Genomic DNA, 25456 nt, shown 5'->3' with positions numbered 1-25456 from the left:
TCTTAAGTAAAATAACTGACTTATACTTAAGAATGTTTGCTTGAGCAAGAGTATTACAAATTAGTTGCATTTCAGTACCACATATATTTATAATAAAACTGTGATCATTATAAACAAATTAGAAAACCTGAAGCCTTACATTTTTATAGTCACAGAAGGATGCCACTCATCTTTCCCTGAATGAGCAGTGAGGCCTTCTAGTATTTTTAACAGTTCTTCAGAAGTCCAGTCAAGGGTCTAAATCTTTCCATAGCAAACATTTAGTGCACTCTCTATTCACCGGATGGTCTTTCATTCAGACTTTTAATCAAGTTTTAAAGTTTTGACACCAATTTCTCAAAAATGTGTAGACCTTGCAGAATGAGACCCTCTGCCAAGCAGAGTCCCAAGTTTTATTACTAACCTCAAAACTTTGTTCTATCTTGTCAAAACATTTGTGAGACTTGCATTTTTCAACCTTTGAACATGTAGGACAGTCAGAGCTGGGAAAAAAGAATGACTGCTGGATTTTTAGGATAGATGAAGAGAATGTAGCAACAATTATACATTCCAACCAAACTACATTACAGAAAATTAATATTTCGTTTTAAATGTGTAGAGTCACTTTTTAATTTAAGAAAGCACTTTCATATACCACTTCCTCATCTTTAGGTTTTTAAACATAGTTAGTAAATATTAAGAACATTAAGAAAGCAACCTAAATAACCTTCTAATTAAATAACTTAGTAATAAACAACTTAATTATTATAGTACTGCCACTAATTGCTGTCCCCTCTCCGCCCCACCCTCAGCCCCCCAGGGCTTGTCTTCTTTTCTTTCTTTCAATGCTGCCAATCTAAAGGACATTTTCATCATGCAGTGATTAAAAAGCAAAGCCTTATACACTCCATTTTAGCACAATTTTGCCTGTTTCTGACTGACTTTCTTTTAGGTACTGTGAGAGTCAAGGCAATAGGCAAAACCACCACATGGCGCTTAGCACAAGCTAAGTAAAGCTCATCTCTCTGCTATGCGTTTACAGGTCACGTGTTAAAAATGAAACAAACAACAATTTGCTCCACCATTTGATCTCCTGGGTTTGCAATTGAAATAGTGATTTTTCTTTCTTTGTCAGTTTAAAGGAAAGTCCACATTCAGTCATGCCCTAGATTGAACTGTGGTAACTTCAACAATATACATATGACTTTCTCTTGTATATCAAACACTTCACCTAATTAAGGAAGTCTTTTTCTTCTTACTCAAATGATTAAAAAAATTAATTTCGGGAAGCAAAATCAGTTCATAAACACCTTTAATTTCCTGCTTCTTCAGATTAATTATGAATGTGTCCGATTCTTCTTTGAGAAACCCACCTCAGGAATATTTATCTGATACTTCCATCATCTACAGCATTACATAGCACTTCAAAGTAAATCAGTATTTCCCAGAACAGATTTTAAGTAAACTGTTACCTTTTATTGTTATTTATATTTATGTCACTCAACATCAACTGCAAACAGAACTGCATGGGTTCGATCAGCACGTTCTTAAATCATATGCTTATGCAATTTAACATTGACACATTTTTAAACAATATGTAAAATTCTTATCTACATTATTTAAGAGCAAAAGTCACATTTTCAAAGGTTGTGCCACCAACAACATTAAGTTCCAGTTGTGCTTTTAAAAGGTAAAGAATGAGGAGAAAAGGATATTCTGACCGCACAACTGTAGACAGCATGCCTAGCCAGCTCAATTTTCTGGACTACTTCAGAAAACAAAAAGGGTTTCTAACTGAAGGACATTCTGGATCACCCTCTGCAAACATCTTCCTCCAAAGCCTGCCCTTCAGATGAAACTGGGTAGTGAGAATATTGCTTTGTGCATAAACCACTTCTGAAATGTCAAGTGTAGAATTTAGCTCCCAAAGCAGTAAGAATCCTAGTTCTATTTCAGTACTTTATCTCTACAATATTCACATAAACTATGGAATCAACTGCAATATTAGCACAATCCCACGTACATGCCACTTTTACGTCTATTCCGTCTAAACTTGCTGTCATTAACAGACAAGAATTACATGCTACGAGACACTCAGTTGACATAATGATAAAACAAGTGATGGTCAACTGCTTTGAAAATTTGATGGTTTAATTATTTAGCAAGTAGATTTCCCATTGTTGTTTGTCACGCTTCTCCCCCCCCCCCAAAAAAAAAAAAAATTATCTTTTTAACAAAATGAAAGCTACTCCTAGAGATTGAAAGAACAGAAATCTGTTTTCTGATGGTTCTCTGTTGGAATTCATACAAAAACACTCTGAGGAGCAGGGAACAGGGGCAACTCCTACCTCATGTAACCAAGAGCTAAGGGATACAAGTGGAGATATTAACAGGATATATTTGAGACACTATCCTTTCCAATAAACCTGCTTTTAGGTACTCACGTGATGCGGTTGAAGCATAGCAAGAAATGACACAAGGCAAACATTTTGTATTGAAGAACCAGACATAATTGACCACTTCTGTGGAGCAATGCATGAAACTGGCGGCACCAATTCTTCTGTGCTCCAAAAAGTAAGAAAGAGTACGCACAAACAATACTGAGTTTTACATAAGAGCACCAGTATGACAAGCTTTTGTGCCAGGGAGACAGTTAATTCTGCCACTGTTCAGAATCACTTCCATAGAGGATGTGTGAAAGTTCTTCTGTATACAGAGATTAATTTGCACAATACGCATATCTTTAGCTTCATGTAGTTAGCTCTAACACATACACGTAAAAAATACTGCCAAAATTTAAATGACAAGCCCGTTTTTTTTCCACAACTCACAGCAAACACTGCTGGCAGGCCCAGACATCCATCACAAATAGGTTCTACGAAAGTTTCAGATACTTAAGGTTATTTATTTTTATTTGAAACAGAACATTTAATTGGAGTCAAAAGCAAAATATTTCAAAGTTTGAGAAGGTTTTAATTTCCCCTCTCTTTGTTTAGTCTTTAAAAGTAATTCTTCCTCTTTTACCAATGGAATGGGAGGGGAGGAGACTAAGAATATGGTTTTGGGGGGGTTGGGGGTTTTTTTTTTCTTTTATTTAGATTACAGAACTCTTCCCACCCCCACAACTACCAATGAATTAAACATTTTTAAGAAAACTAGTGTGGAGGGGAATCATCTCTTTCAAAGATTTCAGAGCCACTGTGTTTCTCAGGAATGGACTAAATCATTTCACTAACTGTCTCCAATGACCCAGATAATGAATAACAAGCAACACCTCTTACTTTCCAGTAGATGCACTGAAATGCATGACTTGGAAAATGTTTTTTCCAAAATAATTTTCAAACTAAAAAAAATAAAATTGTTTTCAACTAGTTCTACAGCTACAGTGATGAAGGCAGCCTTCTGGTCTGCATCTTAAAGGTTGCCTACTGATTTGTATCTATTGTCTAAACAGAAATGTTTGATTTCACAAGAGAATTGGGCAAATGTTCCAATGTTGATGTAAATGTCCAATTTTGTACTACAACTACAGTGATGCGAAGCTGTGACTTTTAAAAATAGATTTTGTCTTGTATTTTCCATACTGTTGGCCTTTATTTTCTTCACCTGTGGGTAGCCATGAAGTTTAAATATTTAAGACGCAATTATAGAAGCAGCCACTATATAAATATTTGCTCCAACACTCACAAAGCACCTGGACAAACTGATCTGATAAATTAGGAAGTTATTTTGTAAGGTTACTGAGGAAGAAATAAAAGCTAGACCAGACATGTCAAAGATATGGTGACAGACTCCAGTAGATAGACGTCCAAAAAACATTCAGTTTTGGTTCCACAAACAGCGCTTGACATTCCAGTAAGATTCTCTTTGGAGAAAATGACTGTCCAGGTAAGAATAACGATGAGATTTTTTTCTATGAGCAGAAAATAAGACACAAATAAGACACTGATGTGTGTTGAACACTTTGCTAACTTGTGTCCTTCACTTGCCAAATAAACCCAGGCAGCAGTTACACAACAGCCTTCAGGTGATCATGCTGAACTAAAAATCAATTATAACTTTTTTCCCAAGTCCATTTTCAGTGGACCACCTTTAAAACTTTTTTGTAAACATTGGATGTATAAGATTGATTTTAATTTAAACTCTCACCATGTAAAAATGTACTATAATTTCTTTAGCTGAAGATATACAATTTTGATTTCATAACACTGTAAAGCCACCAGTTCTTTCTTCTTCAAGGGAAAAAAGAAAAGTAATTCCACACTTTGATTCAGAAATATAATAGCTGGCAGGAACAGGCTGTGTTAGGTTAGTAGGAATTCACGAGTAAGCCATAATATTTTCAAACAATATACTTTGATAAAAATATTGACTTGACTTAGCTACATCCTATATCTACAAATAACGTGAATATTCTCTCTAGCACAAATATTCATTGAAGCAGTTAACCTTTAGCAAATATAACCATAAAGTAAAATTTAAATGAACAGCCAATGTTCATACTGGAAATGGTCCTCCAGAAATTACATCCAATCAATTCAAATCCTGAAACTGATGAGTGCTATGTTAAAATAAATGCATCTTGTTTTCTAAACTGAACAAAATTAACTAACAGACTCCATGCATCGCTACTTATTTCTCAGATGGTTAGTTACATTGATGAGCCCAGATGCATGCAATACCTGCTGTTATACCTCGACAAGAATATAAATACACTCTCAGAAATAATCTGACCCAATGATGTTGGCCACTGTGGTGGTGCATTTCTTTCCCCCTCTCCGGGCTGATCTACGAACTCAGGGAGTCTCACTAGGCCTTAGCGTAAGTGTAATGAGTCGGGTGGATTAAGCATCCCTTGACCGTACCAGTGACTCTTACATGGCTAAGACAGGGAGACATGCAGACCGTCTCAAGGAATCCTGCTGTCTGGTGACCACAAAAAATTAAAAAAGTAGAGAAAACTATTTCTCTCATACGAACCTTGAGACATCCCAGCCCTCTCCTGACAACCTTGGAGCATCCCCTATCTGAATCTTAAGTCATTCTCCAACAGCCCCAGAATATTCCTCATCTGAATCATGACTGATGTGAAACGGTACCAGCGCAGCTGGAATCCCAGTAATTTGTTGATGACTGAAGTCAATCACCTCCCGAACCTATAAACAGCAGTACTAAGTGAGACCCTTTGAGCTCTCCCGGACCGCAGCAGGCTGCAACCAGCATCTCCCTCTGAGCAGGAAGCCTCTCAGAGCTCGCAAACTTTTCCGTTTGTGAAGATCGGAGGTCTGTCGCCAAAAGCCAACGGGACCTGGGCTGATACTCTCCGTTCCTTGAGGCTCAACGCTTTGCCCGTTGAGAAAGATGCCAAAGCATTCAATGTGAATACTTTCACTGAACTCGACGGGAATTTTTAATAGGTATACCTCTTTTACTTGCTTATATGTATATCTCTTAGTGCCTTTATGCATATGTGTGTGTACTAACGTGAATATTCTATAGCAAGTATATTACAAGTTATTGCTTTTCAAATCTACACTTAAATTACTGTCGTGAACTTTATTTAACTGTGAATGAATCTCAGGCTGTTATTATACTCATAATCCCTTAGATATAAACCGTTGACCAAGTCTGGGACTAGGAGTCGATCCAGCCGCACCTAGACTCCAACAAGAGTTTAGAAAGCAAAAGGGTCTTCTCTGAACCTCGTGACTCAATGGGAGGGTCTCCCTTACTCTTTTTACATTCCCCATCTCTGTACGAATCACCAGAAATCAATTCTAACTCGATTTTTCATTGTATATTTCTCTTTTTTAACTTACTGCATTTTCAGTCTCTGTATACCTAATTTTAGTCTGATTCTAACTCAATTTTCCCGTGTGCATTTCATCCATATATTAAGTTATAGGGTGAACTTTGCTATCGAATTCTGTGAAGTCGGGCTTTTACTTAAATTCCTATTAAATAATTTTTCTTTTGCTAATACCATTGGAAGTGATTCTTTAAGTGGTCCAAACCACTCCCTTTCGTGACAGCCAGCTGTCTACAAAAAACTCTGGAAATAAACTAGTCCCTTATAAGATGCAATGGTAAACTGCAAGTACAAAAAAAATACCCCTAAAGAAATAAAGTCATCAAATGGAATTGAATAAGTTCTCCCAGTATCTTGAATAAAAATACAGAGTAAAACGTGTTTTATATTTTAGGTTTTGTTCTTGATTGTTTATTTGTATTTGTGCTCACATATACCTCAGGCCAATTTCTGGTTGCATAGCTAGTAGCATAGGACTCTGGGTTTGGGTGATTTCCAGCCTTGATAGTTAAATGGGAACAAGAAGCATGGCTCTAAGATTTGTCATTTTTAATGCTGAAGGTGTCAGGAAAACATGCAAAAGATCAATGTGCCACTTTTCATAAGACAGTTTCACATAGAAGACATGTAGTGCTAAAAGCAGCAATGGAACATGTTTTCAAGCTACTGATAAAAAGTCAGCATTTAACATAAGCAAATGGGCAGAAGGTCTTTTTAAGAAAAAATAATCAAAATAATATTATTGGAGAACTAAACAAGGCAGTAGCAATTGAGCCACTTCAACTTTTCTCTGTGAAAGACTTGATTGGGAAGTGCAATTTCTTGTCTTTTCCTTCCCTCCCCCCACCCAAATAATTACTCTGTAGACCAGAACTGACTGACAGTAAAATATCTCTTAACTAAGTAAGCAATCAAGGACACAAATTCTGTTTTCAGTTTAACCCAAACTAGTTCCACAGTCTCACTGGGATTCTCAAAATTTTTAAATGGGATTTAAATCACTTTAGCTGTTAGTTTATAAGTACATGAACCCTAACAAGGAAACTAATCAAAATCACACAGGAGACACCTTTTACTGCAGTGAACTCCACAGAAAACCCTTGGCAATTAAGTATGCTTTGACAAGGCTTTAAAATACTTACATTCAAATACAGTGAAAACTACAAAGCTTTTTCAGTGCAACTTTAAACCACATATTATCAATATCTGATTTGTGGCTCTATTTGATTCATAACTGTTCACATGTTTGAAAGACTTCCTAAGTTAATAAAGAAAAAGATCAAGAGAACTAAAAATCATTATCAGTCTATTGAAAGTATCACAAATCCCACTGCATGGCCAATTCAAACCTGACTTTGCTTTACAGTCCTGACCACTATCTACATTTGTAACACTGTGCTTATTTTCCAAGTTGGCTTCCATTTTTGCTAGCACAATTTTACTTCCAGACAAAATAGGCCTATAGTTTTACCACGTAATATGAAATTACTAAACTCAGTGTTAGTAGCATAGTTGAAAACCATGGTGCCAGAATACTGAAATAGGCTGAGGGGTAGGCTGGAAGTCAGTTTTTCTTTCTGTCTCTGGTTCTCTTTTGCAGTGGGAGTCTACTATTTTACTTCCAAAAGAGAAAACTGGGATTGATTCAGCGCTGATGCAACAAACCAATCAAAAATCCTCCACTAATGCTGCGACATAGTGTTTGTTAAAAAAATGTTCTTTAAAATAAGAATATAGAAAATCATAGAAAACTTACAAGTACTCTGCCAGTTAACGTCTGGGCAGATATCATGACTCCTGCCCAGTCCTTCACGGAGGTCATCCATCCCACTTCTGCTGCCACATTCTCCTCTTTTTCATCTGTTGGTTTGCAGGCCCCATCTACCTGTGTATCTCCACCACCATTGATCTTCTGGGCCTCCTGCAAAGTAAGTATTTGGGTTAGTCAATGTTTAGCAATTTGACAGTGGAAGTCAGCGTATGGTTGTGGCTATGAAAAAAGCAAATCAGTCTTCCCGGAGTCGGGCTAGATGAAATTAAGCGCCTACTTGGCCATATCTCTTCAGAAATAATAGAAACAGAAATGTTCTATGACATACCAGACTAAAAACTAGATAATAATACTCTCCTTGACATTACATCTTAAAAACATTTATTTGGCATCAGATATGCTATATGTTCCTTCCCTATACGCAGCATAATTGCCAAGAGCTATGTATGCAATTATAGAGCTACATACGAGTTTGTCAGACATACAGTGAAGGACCTTTTGATCTATTAATTCAAAACAATGTGTACTAGCTGCAAACATAATTTATGTACAATTTTAATTTACTATCACTAGAATTAATTTTCTGAGTAAACCTTCACTGAGAAGCATGATGTAACAAGACAACAATTATCAAGTGTGAGGGGAACAAAATACACCATAAAGAATCTGCAGGGAGCTGCCATGCTATCAGTGAACCAGTGTTTCAATAAAAGTGTTTAATATATCACAGGAATTCTTCTGTCAGTAAATAGCTCTCGTAGAATGGAGAGCTAGAAATTAAAGAGGACCCTCAGCTGCACTAAGCTGACTGATGAGTCACATGCACTGGAATTCATATCGGTCTCTCACGGATGCTGCAGTAAGGATGTTGTGGTCTGTGGCTGCCTGCTATGTGCTACAGTCATGGATGCTGCACAAAAATCCAGGGAAATGATAGGAAAAGCCAGCCGGGATTGTACAGCGTTTAAAACACATCATATGCAAAGAATCAGACTGTGCCATGAGCATGCCTTTGGTGACAGCATAATACTAATGACTTCCTGAATACTTGGAAAGTTATCCTAAACAAGCATAGGGGAGTGTCATGGTTTAACCCCAGGCAGCAACTAAGCACCACGCAGCTGCTCAACTCACTCCCCCCACCCAGTGGGATGGGGGAGAAAATCAGGAAAAGAAGTAAAACTCATGGGTTGAGATAAGAACGGTTTAATAGAACAGAAAAGAAGAAACTAATAATGATAATGATAACACTAATAAAATGACAGCAGTAATAATAAAAGGATTGGAACGTGCAAATGATGCGCAGTGCAATTGCTCACCACTCGCCAACCGATGCCCAGTTAGTTCCCGAGCAGTGATTCCCCCCAGGCCAACTCCCCCCAGTTTATATACTGGGCATGACGTCACATGGTATGGAATACCCCTTTGGCCAGTTTGGGTCAGCTGCCCTGGCTCTGTCCTGTGCCAACTTCTTGTGCCCCTCCAGCTTTCTCGCTGGCTGGGCATGAGAAGCTGAAAAATCCTTGACTTCAGTCTAAACACTACTTAGCAACAACTGAAAACATCAGTGTTATCAACATTCTTCTCATACTGAACTCAAAACATAGCACTGCACCAGCTACTAGGAAGACAATCAACTCTATCCCAGCTGAAACCAGGACAGGAAAGCAGCAAAATTCAGTGCTGAGGCAAGTACTGAGCACTTGAACTGCACCCAAAGATCTACATTAGTGCTTCAAGCACTCTGCACAGACCAACAGCTTTAAAGATCTCGTTTATAGATGACTTGCCTATAGGCCACTAAGCAGGAAATCAATTGCCATTAATCCCCTCTGGGATACCCGTTACACAAGCAAAGATGTTTGACGCTGGTTCACTGATTATTACCACAGTAGGAATACTACACTACCACTGTCAAAATCCATAGCTGTGAGACAGCCTTGAGGACACAGCTGGACATAAAGGTAACGGCACTTACTGAACTAATAAGGCTGTTGCACTGACTCTGTCAGCAAAGGACAGTAGAGCAACACTAAAAATGTAATATGGAGACCAACAGTTGTTTTTAGAGAATCTCAGTATTACAACTCAATTAGCTAATCAGATTGTTCTCTGTTAGTCTCCCTCCTGAAATGCAGGCTCTGCCTTCTTACCAGCAATTATAGCACAGTGCATGATATGGCTATATTGATAGTACCAAATTATTCGGAGTTACAACAGTAATTCAGTACTTCCTGAGCAAATAACCAGAGAAAAGATAAAAGCTACTTTGTATTTGCATAACTGGATCTCATTCCCTGACAAATTTGGATACAGTGAATCAGATGTTTTGCACTCGGCAAGACAGACGTATACTGCATTGCACACGCACAAAGCACAACCTACAGAAATGAGCTCACTGCTTAGGACAGGGATGTATGGCACAGCGCAAGGCATTTCCAGGAGAGTAACGCTTGGCTAGGGACAATTTCTGACCCATATCACCACCAAGCCATATAGAACAGTCCCAAAGAAATGTCTTGACCACCATCGGTGTTTTGATTATAAACCAGGAAAGAGAAACCTAGCTTCTTTTGGGTTTTTTGTTGGTTTTTTTTTGAGTGGATGATGTGGCTGTACGTACCAGACATTGTAATAAAACAAAATATTGAGGTTTAGGCACCCTAGACACATCTCTAAGGCCCTGGGGGCAGTCAGAGGCCTCACTGGCCCTGACTCTTCCCCAGGGTCCCCCCCACCCTGCCTGTGGCCCAGGACGCCATTTCAGCCCAGCCCAGGGCCAGCAGCTCCCCACAGCCCTGTCCTACCCAGCCATGGGCCTTGCTGAGCCAGGCCCCACCAGCCCTGCCAACCCACAGCTGGTTCCCCTCACCAGGCCAGATCCTTACCCTCACCCACAGGCCTGCCCCCAAAGAGTTGCTGATGCCCAGGGCTGGGGGGCTGCCCCCGCCTGCCCCGCTCCCTGGCTGGGGCGGTGGGACAAGGCCCTGGCTGCCAGGCCCGTCCCTGCTGGCCTGGGCATCCCCTGGCCCTCGGGAACCCCCCAGCCCCGCACCGCCCTCACAGCTACTGACCTCTTAAAGATTACATGTGCCATTTACTTCTCTCTTCCCACCAGTTTGTCTGCCCTTTGTACCTATTACAGCTTGTCTTTCAGATTGTAAACTCTACACGCCAGATTTTATTGCACGGTCCTCCTCTGCATAGCACAGCGGGCTTTTATGCTCTGTACAAGTTTATGCTGACTGAAAGTATTAATGTGGTTTTCATAGTAAAGGCGGTGTAATTATCTCTTCCTCTCAGAGAAGAAACTGAGATGGCGATTAAGTGCCTAACTCAGTCACCAGAGAAGTCATCGGCAGAGCAAGAATGAAGCCAAAGATGTTCTTGATTTTTCCACCCAGCAGCCCTATTTAAAATCTCAGGGATGCACACCTTGCTAAAAATTCATAATTACGGATTTTGGTATAGAAAGTCACAGAACTACAGATAATTAAACAAAAAGAACTGAATGGAAAAGTCCATTTCATGGTAGTGAACTTGAAAGTATTAAGGTTGGAAAATTCTGTTATTGTTTACATACTCCTTCCTTACCCCCAATGTTTTTGTCAATATATCGAACTGAATTTTAAAGACATGATTATTCATAAGATTATAAAAATGAAATTTCCTAACACTCAATAAAATAGTAAGAAATTTAATTCATGGAAAGAGAAAGGTAGATTTTATATTTTCAAAAGGTTCTAATACCCTACAGTTCTTTTTGCTGTACTGACTTTTGGTTGCCAGTAGAATAGAGCAGTAAGATGTGACAGACTTATTCAGTATTTGATTCTCTGAAAGTATTAAAGTCTGTAATACACTTGAAGGGCTGTATTTCTGCATTTATACCACTTATTTCACCTCTATTAAAATCTCCCACCCATATTATTTCTTAATAAAAATACAAGTGAAACAATCATCCCCTGCCAAGTATCATTTGGAGCAGAGTCTCCTGACCAGCTACATACCAAGACTAACTCTTGCCATTATTGTAGCTATAATTAATATGGAGATTACTTGCTGTTACGTAATACTTGTATTCAGTTGAGATATTTTATATTTTTCATCTAAATGGCCAGCTTCTTAGCTTACTTAATTGGCAGTTAAGTATTAAGAAAAGTTTATTCCCAAGTCATCACGCAATTGTGCAGAGACCTCTAAAGGAGATTTAAAGGCTGCTTTCATTTACACTGTGTACGAAGCAGTCCTGTTATTAACTGTATAGTCCTGTTCCATTACTATTTCTTCACCTCAAAGCATTGAGTAACCAACACCACAACCTGAAAAAGGTGCTTAAAAAAATAACCTGACAGTGACGGTAATTGTTTAATTATTTACAGGCTCAGTATCTACAAATAAAGTAATACTATCTTTATTCACTCTGCTTACTTTTTGTTTCACAAAGTGTTCATTATTTTAATTACCTGATGACAGGAACATTCAGGTAGATTAAGTGAGAAGCAGAATATTTTGTGAAATATGTATTTCCTGAACTTAATGACAAAATGGAACAGAATGCATGATGAGAAGGGGCGTACAGGAATCAGGATTCACTGTTCTACCAATGGTTTGACACGGACCTGGACCAGATAATGCAATGATTTGTCTTATACTTTCAACAATAAATATTGATTTAGATTACACAAGTGCTGGGATGCTTAACACAATGATCTTAAGAAAGCAGACTTCAAAAAGGGGAGAAAACGCTCAAAAACAGTTTTCGTTTTTGAAAATGTAGTCCTGCCTGCTTCACTTTACCTCTCTCTAGAATATCCGTACAGACATAGAACTAATGCACAGACACTCCATTCAACCCAGGACTGCACAAAATAAAATCAGAAAATGTTTATGAAAACTTAAAACATCACCTGAAAATAATTTGCCTTTTTAGAAGCCCTAAAAAAACAGGACACTGTGAAGACAACCTGGTAAGCACTCTCTGAAGTATGGTACTGAAAAAAAACCTTGGTGTCATGCTAAAATATGTTAGAAAACACAGGAAACAGGCAGGTAATGTGAGGGCAAAGAACTGGGTTAAAGTCTGGTGAAACAAAGAAAAGGACTTCTGATATCCCTGCTTATCTAACCTTGAACTAGTATGAATAGCACGCAAAAATCATGAAGTATCAACTGTAATGAGAATACAGGGCATCGAGTCATGCCCACATCACACGAGAGGAAGCAGTACACTCAATTTAAGTAGATGTTTAAAAACAGTAATACCAATGGAGCAAGCCCAGTACCGGCCTTTGAATTCCATCCTAGAGAACATGAGATAAGAAAGGGCCTGCCAGAATGGCAGTTGCAACTGGTTTGAAGGCAAGTGCTGCTTTAGATAATGATGCCAGCAACTTGCAATTTTATCTCTATTAACCGCCCTCAATTAACAGCATTGCATTCCTAGAGCCTGCATTTTAGGAAATGTTTTATATCAGATCAACAACACTTTCATACTGGCCACTCTCGTACACTGGAAATCCACATTCATGTTCCTTTCCTTTTCATTCATCTGCTTCCCCAAAGCCACCAACAGATGCTACGTGAAGAGGGATAATTTTGCATATAAGACTATTTCTCCTTTCTGTTAGGCAGACCTCTAAAACACTGAGTTTAAAGTTATTAGACTTCTATCAGTAATTCAGTTACATGTCCGTAGATACATTTTCTCACCATTTTGATAACTCCGAACAGGGGCCTTAAATTTTTATAAAACCATAATATCATGCTGCATTCTCAGCAGCTGGGCAACATACAGTGTATGTCAAGACATCAGGTACCTCCTGAATACATTGCCACAGCAGATGTTCTCCAACAGATACAGTCACCATCTGTAGTCTTCATCTTAATAGTTACTAAGTACCAGTTCATCCAGTGCTACAAACAAACAAAACAAAAAAACCTGAAGCAGTTCACCTGTTCTGTTTAGCAAACACAGGATTTCACTGGAATATTAATAAAGAAAGCAGATGGGAATGTGAGAAATAAATAGCTGTATGGAGACTTAGAAAACTCTTTGAAAAGAGTCAGTCTTGCAGGAAAGAGAAAGCAAAGGCTAAACCAACTAAATGTGAGCTAAGAGATACTCCCTATAAACTGGCCTATCCACTGCATTTCTTTGAATATTAGGTTCTTAGTCAATACTAGGTTACATTGGTGTCAGTTATCATATTGCAGCTATAGTTTGGCTAGTTTCAAAGGATTAATTATTGATACCCAGAAAAACATTATTCTTCTCACTGAATAAAAGGAGACAGAATGATCAGTGGAAAACATGGCTGATGAGATAGCCAAGCATTTTTCTCTCATAAAATATTCACAAGCTATGTAATTTGGTGTTTGCAAATTTGGCAGGTTAAGAAAAATTAAGTCCAAAATAGATTCCAAACCTTTTCTTATTAGTTTAAGAGATGGTAAACTCCTGTGAAACAACTATTCTTTTTGCTTTCTGCATTCCTGCAGAAATTCTGAGAAGCTCCTTGCCAGTCATTACTTACAACTAGAACCTTACTTCCTGTGGTGGCCGAAAAAAAAAAAAAATCTTTCACCGTGAAGGGACTAGGTTCCAAGACCAAATACATTTTCTCTGTTTCCAGTGACCAGCTTCTCTGTTGCACTTGTGCATACATTCAGTAATCCTGAAAGACTATTTTTTTCTGTGCCCTTCATATTTCCGGTATGGGTTACTTGTATAAAATACCCTTTTCATGTCATTGTTTTGACTGACAAAAATTGCTGCAGTAGAGGAATTAATTCTAAAACCTTGACCTGAGAGGAAAGGGAAACTAGATTAGTAAAATACAGTGTTCCAGCCATGATCCCACAAACAGCATAACAGTCTGTCAAATGAAAGATTCCTGGGTATGGTTCTCACTTAAGAACATGAAACAGCAGACACCTACATTATCTGAAATCTGAAGAAAATACAAAAAGACTCAGTTCAAAGTTTAAAAATTTCTACATGGTAATGGAGGTATTATGATGTAACACCTCCATTGGTGGAAAGCAGTATTTCTGAATAACTGGAAAGCTGGCTGAGTGATTTCCATACCAGCCTAAGAATTGGGAGACATGCTGAAGTCTCTGTTCTGCCACCAAATTTTTTAAGTCCTCAGTCACATTATCTAGTCTCTTCATGTCTTCATCCCACAGCTATAGAACAAGAGTAACGGTAATTTCTGTTGCATAGGGATCTTATAAAGATAAATATATTTAGGATTTTAAGTGTTTCAGTATTACACAAATGGCAGACGATGCAGGCATAGTGTAGGGAATCATAAAGTAAGACACACTAAAAACATACTGGTAAAGATTGTTAGACTAATTATACAAGACAATTAAACATATAAGACAGAAGTGTAAAAGGGAAAGAATGAACAATTCCAGGCACTATAGTGAAATGAAAAAGCAGAGTCTTAATAATGATGCCAGGAAGTAAAAATAGATGATAAAACCAGTGCCCACTGAAGTTATAGAAGAGTAAATAGGGGAGGAATATAGAAGGATTGCACAATGTGAGAATCCAACAACAATTTTTTAAAAATTGCACTTAATGAAAGAGATTGTCAGAAGGAGAGCGTGATTCTCACAACTAAAAATCTGCGATAAAAACAAAGTCATTACAAACTTAACATGCATTCAAATGGACAAACGGGGTGGTTTTTAAAAAACTTATGATTCTTGGTTCAAGTTAGCAACTGTTTATAACAATACATAAGCTTTGACTATAAGTTCAGAAGTTTGTGTGAATAATTTCATTTATATTTATTCATAAAAATAAACCCTTAAGTTTTCCCTTGTTACTTCTAATTGTGTATCAGACCACATTTATATAAATAACTAACTAGTGAACTTGTACATAACAAGTTAACTTACTGTCTGCAATACATAAATAAATAAAAACAGGACAAGTCAGTGATGTACAGCTTAGGATTATTCACTGAAAATATTTCACAAATTGTCGAACTAACATCTAGCCCATATCCATAAAGTTATTTTCCTTATCTATAGTCAACAGAGCATTTCTTATTAATTTCCTTTACGAAGACCACATTATTATCACTTTAAAATATTTCCTAAAGACCCTGTTCAGTTACAAAGTAGCAGACAAAAGGGCAAAACAAGCATTTCATTTTATTAATAGGCACACTAAGTTTAAATCAAAGGAGACATGTCATTATTCTTTGGTCCCAATAATACTGTAGGAGTAGGTACATTAGGCAAATTAGACAATTACTATGTAAAACAGAATATTAGTCTTTAACTGCCTTTTCTGTGGTTCAAGCATTACATTGAGATCATTCTTTCAAAATGTATTTTAAAAAACTTTAGAGTAGGCATGCCAGATCACTAACCTTAAATATGATGGAAACTAAAACTGTAAAAAATACATGAAGCAATACCAGATGGGACTGAGTTATGAAAACTATAGAAAGTGAAGGGATCTTTAATGAAAAAGCATACAGAAGGGTAGAAAGGTACATGTATTTTCTGTTATCCTCCCGTTTTATTTCCTCCCACCTAACAGAAAGCAAATCAAAGAAAGCATACCATTGAAAATAAAATTGATACAGACATCATCATGAAATAAACACTGCCAGATTACCTACATCCTATTGACTAATTAATCCACGAGAAATTTCTTTCTGTTACAGATGATAAAACATTTTAAGTATCAGTAATTCAACAAAAACTTGTAACAAGCAATAAAAACCACACTTCACTTACTGTCTTCATACTTAGCTCATTTTTGTGATGCTATACGATTCATTGCAATCCAAAAATATCAAAGTGCTTCATGAATGTGAGAAAAAGGTCTTAATAAATGAGAAAAAAGTAATAAACAGTGGGGAAGTTACCTAACTAGTTTATCTTAATTACAGGAAGTACTTTAGCTGATTGCTTATAATTTTGTTGTTGTTGTTTTTGTTAAGTAATACCCAACTCCAATTCAAGTTTTTCAATCATCACCTCTTGGCATTTTTTTTTTTTTTACTACTGTGAAAGGATGAAAAATACATTGAAAAATAATGCATTTGATTTTGCCTAATTTTAAGAGAAGCATTACCAATAAATCTTTTATGATTTATATGATCTAAATTATGACAGTAGCTTTTACAAAATAATTATGTGGTAGAAGCTGAAATAAGAAAACTGCTGAAAAAAATATTCTCTGCCAAGAATATTCAACATTAAAATAGGTCATTAAAAGGTTCCAAAAGTAGGAGGTTTATTTCACTAAAAGATACATACAAATACAAGGTACAAAATAAGTATCAAACTGCTTTGTCAGTGAAATTAAACTTGGCAGTATCTTTTCAGTTACATACTTTTCTCCACCCTGCTCAGTTACAGAAGAGGCTTTTATCTATCAGCAAACAGTACACTTTCTTTCATTATATTAACTTCATAGTACTTTCTTGTTTGTGGTATCAGAGGTATCTGAGAGAAAGAGATGCAGACTGGATTGCAGAAGGAAATTCTTCCCCTCTTCTGCATATTACAGAATAGTGATGCAGCTAGCACCAGTGACTAAAACTGGTGCTCAAAACCACCTCTCTGATGCCCCAAAATCACAAAGACTCCATGGATTAGGAAAGGCATTACATAGCTTAATGGACAGAGTCTCTATAAGCACAAGGTACCATAACCACTCCAAAACCGGGATCTTGGTCCTTGCGTAAAGGAATTAACTACTCACTTCCTTGAACAGCAGAACTCCCTAGAAACCTTGGTGACAGTAATTTCAGGCCTTCATTTGATCCAAATCAAACATTTTCAAGTAAGAGGAATGGACTAAAACACTTGTGGTTTCTATTTTACGTGAAAGAGCAAATTATTAATATTGTATGGGAGTACAGGCAACCTTCCTCAATGCTGAGGCTGCCAAACAGGATTTATTTGCGTTTACATTTTTACAAAGAGATTTATGATTTTTCAGAAGGTTTTAGAGGTGACAGGATAAAAGATGAAGGAGGGAGGCAGTGGGACAAAAATAACTGAGGCTCACAAATATAACTATTTGGTAATACCATAAAACACATGGATCAATGATGATTTGAAGAATGCCAGAGAATCATTCTATTACCTGCCAAATTTGACAAACGAGTCATCTCTAAGGCCTTTTTTGATTCAAGGGTGATACATAATATTTATATTTGTTGTATGAAAATTATAAAGGAACTCACAATGAATTAAAGGCAGCTCTCTGTAGGATATAAAGCCATATCTAAGCCTTTAACGATGCAGGAAATTAAGTTCCAGTGTGTAGCACATAAATATTTGAAGAGCAGCAGGTCAGCCAATAAGTAATTAAAAATATTTAATAGCACACAACACTTCTCACCTCAGAGATTACAGAGTCTAATGCAGCTTTCAGACTGGAAGAACTTTGCAGGGGGCGGGAAGAGAGAGTCAGAGAGCACACAAAGGTGCAGGAATCTGGAGGAAAGATATACAGCTCTAATTTTCAAGAATACTGAAAATGTACATTTAGTTGTAAAGTAACAATTTTAATGATTACTTTTAAATAATTATATTAAACTAAATATTTCCCCTTAAAGGACCAGTTATGTCACATTGTAAGAAATGTACAAGTGCTATTATTTAATCAAGTAGCTATGACCTCATTCATTACCCACTGCTATGGAAACAATTTTGTGTAATCTGAATCTCATGACTCCCTTGCATAAATGATTAAGTAGAGAAAAAATTTTAAACCTAAAAGAAGAAAATTTCCTTGTAGATAAATTTGTTTTAGGTAACATACGTTATTTTGGTTGACTTCCCAGACACTAAATATCAGCATCCAAATTATCCAAAGTCAGTACTTGTACACTACAAATACAGCAGCTGGTACATTTATGATGCAAAGAAACAGACACAGTTCCTGCAAATTCAGAGATACTGACTGAAATCTAAGGCAGAGAAGAGAGGAAAGCTAAATTTTTGACTTGCATACTATAGCTCCATTAATTTTTATTTATGCCATACAGAATGAGAACAAGCTCAGTGAGTTCTCTTTGACTTCCTTAACCTCATCTTTTTAAATAGGAGGAATAACTTTAACTGGCACAGAGATCATCTCCTCCTCTTGTGGATGTACTAGTGATGCACTGCCAGGAATTGATGCATGACTGTGACATTGAACATAGCCTTTGCAAGCAATCACAAGTTGGACTACTGGAAAATAAAGATACATGGTGTCCAATCTTGATTCTCATAACACTAAGAATTATATCTAAGTCTTCTTTGCTTATGGCAGGACTGAATCTGCCTGTACCAAAACTTGTAGGTGAAGTTCCTACTCTGACAGGTCATTTTCTAAATGAGAACAGCAACTCTTTGAAGTTCCTCAGAGAGCCTGAATTGTTAGAAGCAGCCCTGGCAGAGTTGCATTAGTAGCAGAGGGCAGGTGAGGTGCTTAAAGACAGACATTGTTCCATCTCATGAGTCTGCAGTTTATGAATTCCAGATTTGTCAAACCAGCAAATACTGCATATGTCACAAAAACATGTTACCTCTGAGTACTCACTCTGTCTATAAATTATGCATGATACAGCAAGCAGTTATTCTCCGCTGATCAGGAAAGATAATGAACAGAGGTGAAAGAATAGGTCAATTTAAATGTTTAGCTCTAAGATTAAATAATAGTAAGAAAGAAACTAAAAGAATAACAATTATTAAATCATTACAGAATATTGAGTTTTAATTTGGTCAGCCTTTAGGGGAGCAGAAGAAGTTGACAATGATCAGTAATAAAGTTAACGCTACTACAAAAATTTCAATCTTGAAAAGAGGTGGAAATCAACCATGACCTTTGTTTACATCTTGCAATTTTGTGACTATCTGGTAACTTTATTACAGAGCCTAGAACTCCAGTTTTTTTCTTTTAAATTTTATATAAATTATTCTGGTAAAGAGTTTGCAGCAGCAAAAAGATCAAACAGCTCATCAAAGCAGGTTGTCACACTTTACACTATTCACAAGCTGTGTTTTACAGAACCTACTCATCAACTTGAAGCTTTAGAGTCTCTCCATTTATAGTGCTGCATAATTACCTCACACAGCTTCCCAAGATGCAGGTGCCCCCCATAATTTATCTGTGAATAAGATTCATTGACAATCCCATCCAAGTATCACATGAAGTTAAAAATTTTACCTTTACTACTTCTTAAAAGAAAAAAAGAGCTTAATTAAGCCCTAATAGAGAAAAAGCAAGTAATGATTCATACATCAGTAATTCACATCTTCCAAATATCTGACTCTAGTTTATTCAGTAACAAGACATTGAAGTAACACATATAACTACAGGATGCATTTGAGGAATGCACTTTGAGAAATAAATATATCTCTGTATTTCAGATTCAACTCACGGAAATCAGAAAAAAAAAAACATGAACTGTGAGATCGGCTTTTTTTTCTCGTTTAAAAGGGTGACATTTATCCTCACAAACTAGTTTAGCAAGGGAAATGGGATTTACAGGTTACAAAGGCAGAAGTCATATGTAACATGATTCCCATTTTTGTCTGCAGATACACCCCTCTGAGAAGAGTATTCAAGAATATTTTTCTTCCTGGTCACTCTCCGAATCCTCACTGTCACCATGGGATGCACTGTGCATAATTCAAGTGCTTGATTTTATTAATGCTTGTAAAGTGAAGTATAATACTTAAGTACTTTTACTTTCAATTACTGATGATGTCCACATTGGCAACCATTACTGCCTTGTTTTACTAGCTAAAAGCATGTAGTGGTCCTCACCCTAGGCTGCAAAAGTTTTCCACTGAATAAAACTAACTTCCTGTGAAGAAGGAAGCTTCTTCCTTAACACTAAGTCATATATCAGATTTTTGTACTGTGCTGTTTTAATAAAACTTGACTTCAAATCTATTTTAAAGGGCACTCTGTGGAAACAAAGTCTCCTTGTTATTGATTAGATCAATAGAAAGAGCTGTAAAAATTCAAATGAAAAAATGTTACCTTAATTCAGTTTTCATTTTTTTCAGTATTCAAAAATGATAAAACAATTCTATTTCCTCTAAAAAACCTACCACTATTACCATACGAATTTAAGTTGGAATCACTCAGTTCCACAGAAATCTTTTCCTGTACTGATTTCTGCTCATGCAGATAACCACAGGAGTAACAGAAAGCTGTAAACTAAGCAAACTTTCCAAATTCTACTTCCATTTCTATAAAGCAAAGAGTGTTTTACACAACGTTCCAAGCAATTACCCAAAACAGAGGCTGGTGTAACACCCAGCAAATCAGTAATTGAGCTATTTTCCTTCCTATCGGCTTTTTTCCTAAAGCTATTAGCTTTGTCCATCATATGCACCAACAAACCTACAAATCTTCAGTGCTTCCGCAGGTCAGAAATGATCTGTGAGCTGCTATTTAAGTACACACCACCTCATTAATTCTCCTGCTCTATGATGTCCAGCAACATCTTTGCAGGTATGGTGCTAAATGCAGTTTCCCTCTTGTCTCTCAACAAATTTATGAGAACAGATAGAATTCCAACAGAAAGGGGGAGAAAATGACCAGGCCCTCACACTCCCACCTCTCAGAACTCTGCTCTCACCAGAAAGGTCCTGGGCATGTTTCCCATTAGGATCAGATACAGCAGCTGTCAGCATATGAAAGCAAACCCTGTGAAGGTCTGTAGTGTCTTTTTTTAAACATAATACCGGTCAGAAGAGGGAAAAAAGGAGCCTGAATTTTGCTACTAGCCATCTCTCTGGATACTACCATCTCTGTAGGAATTATAACGTAGAAAAAGAGATTGTAAATGTTGTGAAGCACCATGTGAAACTAAGTTCACAATGATACCACTTTGTCCAACGCTATGGAAGTACAGGGATAAAGCTAGCAGTTCCTCTGACTGGGTTTGGGTTGACAGTAAATTAAGTATGAATCAACAGTGTGCCCTGGCAGCCAAAGGGCCAACCATGTCCCGGGGCGCATCAAGCACAGCATAGCCAGCCAGTCGAGGGAGGTGATCGTCCCACTCTACATTGCACTGGCACGGCCCCACCTTGAGTACTGTGTGCGGTTTTGGGCACCTCAATACAAGAAGGACATCAAACTATTCAAGCGTGTCCAGAGGAGGGCAACCAAGAGGGTGAAAGGTCTCGAGGGCAAGACTTACAAGGAGCGGCTGAGGTCACTTGGTTTGTTCAGCTTGGAGAAGAGAAGGCTGAGGGGTGCCCTCATTGCAGTCTACAACTTCCTCGGGGGCGGGGGGGGTGGGGGTGGGGGACGGGCAGTGGAGGGGGAGGTGCTGATCTCCTCTCTCTGGTGACCAGCAATAGGGCATGACGAAACGGAATGAAGCTGCATCAGGGGAAGTTCAGATTGGACATGAGGAAAACGTTTTTCGCCGAGAGGGTTGTCGGTCACTGGAACAGGCTCCCCAGGGAAGTGGTCACGGCACCAAGCCTGTCAGAGTTCAAGAAGCATCTGGACGATGCTCTTAGTCATATGATTTAGTATTAGGTAGTCCTGCGAGGAGCAGGGAGTTGGACTTGATGATCCTTATGGGTCCCTTCCAACTTGAGATATTCTACAATTCTATGACTAATCCCCTATCCTTCAGTCTAAACCTGCTTTTCTAAAGCTAACCTTTCTTGAACCTTTCTAATCCTGCTCTCCTTATATACCCATGACCTCTGACCCTGTTAAGATGTTTATCTTAACAAAGTAGGGATTGGAAAAGAAGCCTCTGAGCTTCTAATTAGTTCAGTAAGTGTCTAGTGACAAAGAAAAATATGCTAAGAGACAAGATTTATGATCTAAGCCATTTATTCAGGAGATGGGGAGGTATCATCCTTCTTAATTTTGTACTTTTTATTTGCTTGATTTGGTGATGGGGTTTTTTGAGGTTTTCTCTCCCCCTCCTTCAATACATAACAGTTTGTCATTTGGTGTCTGCAAGTTTGGCTCAGAGCATCGACTTTCTTTCTGAGCATCTTCTACTATTGCCATTGAGTGTGGTGACACCGAGTACTGAAAAGATGAACAACAGCAGCACACATCCTTCTGGATGAAACTCTGCCAGTCTTCTGGGGTGACAGCAGATGTTTTTGTTATTCCTCATGTCTTGCAGGAGCCAATACTAACCCAGGCAAGGAGCCAGAAACTGAAAGCAAGACTGACAGCAATATTATTATGGTCCAATGGGCACTGAGGTCACTGTTTAACTCAATAAGGCATTCACGGGATGATACATGCCAAATTACCAAAATGGTTACACAGTCTTTCAGCTTGCTGGAAAGATTTTTCTTTTTTTTGCTAGAAAAAAATAAAAATATAATTGTAATAAAAAGATATCATTAAGCAGGGCCTAAACCCAGTAGCATGTTTGGCAAGGCTACTGCAACTGGGACACTGTAATAATAAAAGCTACTAAATACAGTAAACAGACTCTGGAAGGAGGATGAAAGTTGCATTGTTTTGACTGTTTAATTGTAAAAGCAAGCATATAGAAATTACTGAAACAAATATGCAGACACAGTTTGCTCATGTACAGTTTATAGGAATTAGGGAGAAAACTGAATTTCTGAAAATTAAATAAATTCAAGTTTAGATTTTTATCAGAATGGAATGTGCTTGGAGTCTGCTTCATTATTACTTCTGAAAAAAAATCTGGTTTGCTTAGTAAATTTAGACATAAAATTTAAGAATTTCATAATAAACTCAGGCCTCATATTGACAGGCAAGATATCCTCTAGGTTAGCGAGGCCAGAATTCAAATTCTGTCATAAAAGGAAACTTGAACGGTACAGGGATTCCTACAGGTTGGTAGTCACATGTTTTTAGTTTATGTGGTGAAGTTATCTTTTTCTGAAGATAGATTTAATATCAGCCCTGAACTTTTTCTTTTTAATATATTTTGAAATCATGACAATTCCAGGAAACCTAAAACTGAAATCTTTTATTTACACCCAATATAGTGACTATTTTAAATTATATAGAAAATAAGTTATGCATCATATTCTTAGTGGTTCTAAGGGACAAATTGAAGAAAGTTTCATTCACTGTGACATTTTTTCAAGCCACGAAAGCTTCTATGCCGATAAGTTTCCAGCAGATAATCAAACAATTTTATTCTATAAGCAAACCGAAGCACATCTACTTTTTTTTTGGTTTTTAAAAAAAAGGCCACATACAGCTTTCATTTTCATATGGTGTTTTCCAAACATTCTATTCAGTTCAGCTTAACCTTCATTTTCAAAGGTACTTAAAAAAACCCTTTAAGACAAGCTCAAGTATGGCTAGAAGAATGGAGGGATATAGAATTAATCAATCCCCTCAAGCTTCCCATCACAAGTGAAATTTCTAACTACATTACATGACTCACTTCACCTTGTATGAAGAGGAGTATCAGAGGTGTGAATACAAATATTGTTCCTGGCTACCAAATTAGTGCAAAGGCAATTTACTGATATGATACTAACACTTAACGGATATGAAGAGAACGGCCAACTTCTTTCAAAGAGTTTAGAGACCTTTCAACAATTAATTCTAGGTTATTAGAATACAGATTTGAGTCTGCTTCCTGACATCTTAGACACAGAGCATCCCAGTGATGTAGCATCAGTGGCTTGCTGTGCTCCAGACCCTGGAGCTCAGAAGAATGCTTTCACTACTCAGAGACCTAGCAACAGTGATATTTAGTAAAATGATCATCAGTCACCAAAAAAACGCCACATTTTTAAAAATGTATGATTTTCTGCTGTGCTCTGCGCTCCCTGTAATCAGCAAGTTCTGCTGGAATCCAAGTGGGGGAAATTTTTCATCAGCATAGGCACATCAATTATATGAATGTCAGCCCTGTTGGAAACCAGACTCAAACTGTTGTTACGTAGGCTGTTTATGAGATGACTGGAGCAAAACAGTAGAAAAGTATAAAAATAAATGGAATACTTCATAGAAAAAGTAAGGTTAGAACTACACACAACTTGCATGCAAGTCCCAGGTCACTGTAACAAAACTGTTCCCTCCCTCATTCCTTCAGTGGTAGTCTAGGGTTGTGTCTTTGTTTTTACAATCAACTCACTCTCTCACATACACACACACACTCTTCTCTGCAGGTATTTTTTAAAATCCTGATAAATTAACTATGTTTGATAACACACTCACCCACTGAAATGCAATCACCTTTGCTGCTAACCACAGATATAGTGCACAAACCTGACAAAAGACATCTAGTTGATACTATTGCCAGTAGTATGGATCACGATAGACCATTACATCAACAAAAGCAAAACACTTCTACAAAAATTGCCTTGTGAATTCTATCAAACCTGAAGTTAATTAAACACCAGTTCTGTATTTGGCAACTGATGACTAAACAAACATGAAGTGACTGATTTTGAGAAGATATTCCTACTGAATCAAGAAGTCTTGCTAAGAGTGCTTATACCAAACAACTGCCCCCCCACCCCCCCAATATCATGATAGTCTCTAGGATGAAGACAGATTCTAGCCTAGACTTACACACTAGATACTAGAACCGAGTTCCTTGAGAGACCATAAAGCTGTTTGAGGGTCTCTCCAATTACTGGCATACATTAATATCCATGTTGGGACAAAACTATCTCAGAACACAATTTTATTCATGTTATCAGTATTTTTGTCCAAATATATTCAGACATACAAACAATGTTACCTCTGATAACTCTGAATCTTTCACAAACTCCTCTGAATCTATAAAACCTGCAGAGGTCCCTGAAGAACTGAATACAGCTTCCTGAAAAAATGACGGCTTTCATTTTTATGAAAGCATGCATACTTATCTCTAGAGCACAGTGTCAATACTTCCTCCTCTTCCTATGTCTCTTTACAATCAAAA

At 37.4% G+C, this 25456-nt stretch overlaps 1 protein-coding gene across 41 annotated transcripts in view; it reads right to left on the bottom strand.

The window, feature by feature from the left end:
* The window catches only part of KCNMA1 (potassium calcium-activated channel subfamily M alpha 1), a 526550-nt gene that overhangs the window by 379029 nt on the left and 122065 nt on the right, over positions 1-25456 (bottom strand). For all 41 annotated transcript variants that reach the window (XM_052800261.1, XM_052800260.1, XM_052800262.1 and 38 more), the window contains one exon: positions 7545-7709. In XM_052800261.1, the coding sequence (XP_052656221.1) occupies positions 7545-7709 (165 nt within the window). The remainder of the gene's footprint in view (positions 1-7544; positions 7710-25456) is intronic.

The sequence above is a fragment of the Harpia harpyja genome, chromosome 10 (genome assembly GCF_026419915.1).
Source record: "Harpia harpyja isolate bHarHar1 chromosome 10, bHarHar1 primary haplotype, whole genome shotgun sequence".
NCBI lineage: Eukaryota > Metazoa > Chordata > Aves > Accipitriformes > Accipitridae > Harpia > Harpia harpyja.
This window is presented reverse-complemented; position numbering and strand designations above follow the sequence as displayed.